This window comes from Psammomys obesus, unplaced genomic scaffold, assembly GCF_907164565.1.
Source record: "Psammomys obesus unplaced genomic scaffold, mPsaObe1.curated_primary_1811, whole genome shotgun sequence".
NCBI lineage: Eukaryota > Metazoa > Chordata > Mammalia > Rodentia > Muridae > Psammomys > Psammomys obesus.
The window spans coordinates 1-1,456 of NW_026596204.1; the positions used below are offsets into that span (position 1 = coordinate 1).

The window sequence follows — 1,456 nt, forward strand, 5'->3', positions numbered from 1 at the left end:
GGAGGAGGCACGGGGCGTGGGTCGGGGTCCGCGCGCCCGGGCACCGCGTGGGGACCCCGGGCACGCTCGCCACACCCCCCGGGGGCCCGCGGGGCCGGGCAGCCGAGCGGTGCTCCCGCGCCGTCGGGCGAGGACCCTCGGGGCCGGCCCCGGGCTGCTCGCTGCCCACCCGGCCCTCGCCTCTCCGCGACGGCGTGGAGAGGGAGAAGGCGGCCAGGGCTGAGCCACTGGCCGCGCCCCAGGATCGCCAGGAGCCGGGAAGCTTAGTGGGGAGGGCGGGGAGTGCGCGCATCCCCGAGACCCTGGATTAAAAATCGCAGCGACGGCGGGGCGGCCTGCACGGGGCTCCGCTCCGTCCACTCGCGTGGAACATCCTGGGCAGCACTGTCCGCGGGGGGCGCGGGCCCGGCCTGCCCAGCTCTCGACTAGGAGTGCTGGGCTCTGGATTCCGGGTCCGACACTCTCTAAACTAGAGTCCTGGCCTGGAATCCCGGCAGCTCGTTCGCTGTCACCCCCAGTTCCCGGCAAACGAAAGACGGGCCAGGCCGCGGCTGAGCGCCCCGGGAGGAGGGGACACCGAGGCAGGCTGTCCAGGACGGGCTGGACCCCCCGGGCCCGGCTCCCTAGGCGCATCCCCGCGGCAGCGGCGCCCCAGCCCCTTACCTGGGGACAGCGAGGGGGAAGGACGCCTCCAGAGGTCTTCGAGCTCGGAGCCCGGGTCGCCCACGCTGCTCCCGCAGCTGGGAGGGGACGCGCAGGCGCCATCGGGAGCGTCGCTGAGCTGGGGGTCGGGGCCCAGCCGGCCCCGGGTCCCCGTCCTCGCCTCGCCCGCGCCGCCGTCTGCGGGGAGAGCCGCAGAGAGTGAGTCCGAGCGGGTCGAGGGGCACCCCGGCAGGCTGGGCACCGCGGGCGTCCGAGACTTTCACACACGCGGCGCCCGCGGGCGTCGGCGCGGCCTCCCCCGCCCCGCCCGGCCCTGAGCCCTCGCACCTGCTCTGCCCGGCGCGGGCACGGCCTCCAGGCGCAGCGGGTAGTCGGGCCCCGGGGAGCGCGGCTGGTGGTAGCTGTGGGCCTTCTTGCTCTTGACCAGGAAGGAGCGCGGCATGGCGGCGACCGTGCGCCCCTGAGAGCGGCGGAGAGCGGGTGGGCGCGCGGCCGGCGGCGGCTGGAGCCCGGGGAGGGGGCGGGGAGGCCGCGGGGAGGGGCTTGGCCGCCGCGCTCACCAGGTGGCACTCGGACAGGTGGCGAGTCTAGGCCCCTGCCGCGCTCGGTGGGAAAACCCGTCCCAGCTGCACGCAGGGCCCCCTGCTCGGCCCTGCCCACCCCTTTCCTGCCCTGCCCACTGCCCCGACCCTACCCTGCCCATCCTCAGTCCTGCCTCAGTCCCAATCCCTGCCCTGCCCACCGCCCCGCTTGGCCCTGCCCACCCCGAACTTGCCCTGCCCACCCCCCAGTT

General features: G+C 76.2%; 1 protein-coding gene across 1 annotated transcript; it reads right to left on the reverse strand.

Moving 5' to 3' along the window:
• Window positions 1-508: 508 nt before the first annotated feature.
• LOC129668002 (zinc finger protein Gfi-1-like) lies at window positions 509-1,242 on the reverse strand. Its single transcript, XM_055595726.1, has 2 exons — window positions 991-1,242; window positions 509-840 (listed from the first exon to the last, which is right to left on the reverse strand). The coding sequence occupies exons 1-2, from the start codon at window positions 1,103-1,105 to the stop codon at window positions 509-511; spliced, it is 447 nt and encodes a 148-aa protein (XP_055451701.1). The 5' UTR covers window positions 1,106-1,242.
• Between the last annotated feature and the right edge of the window lie 214 nt (window positions 1,243-1,456).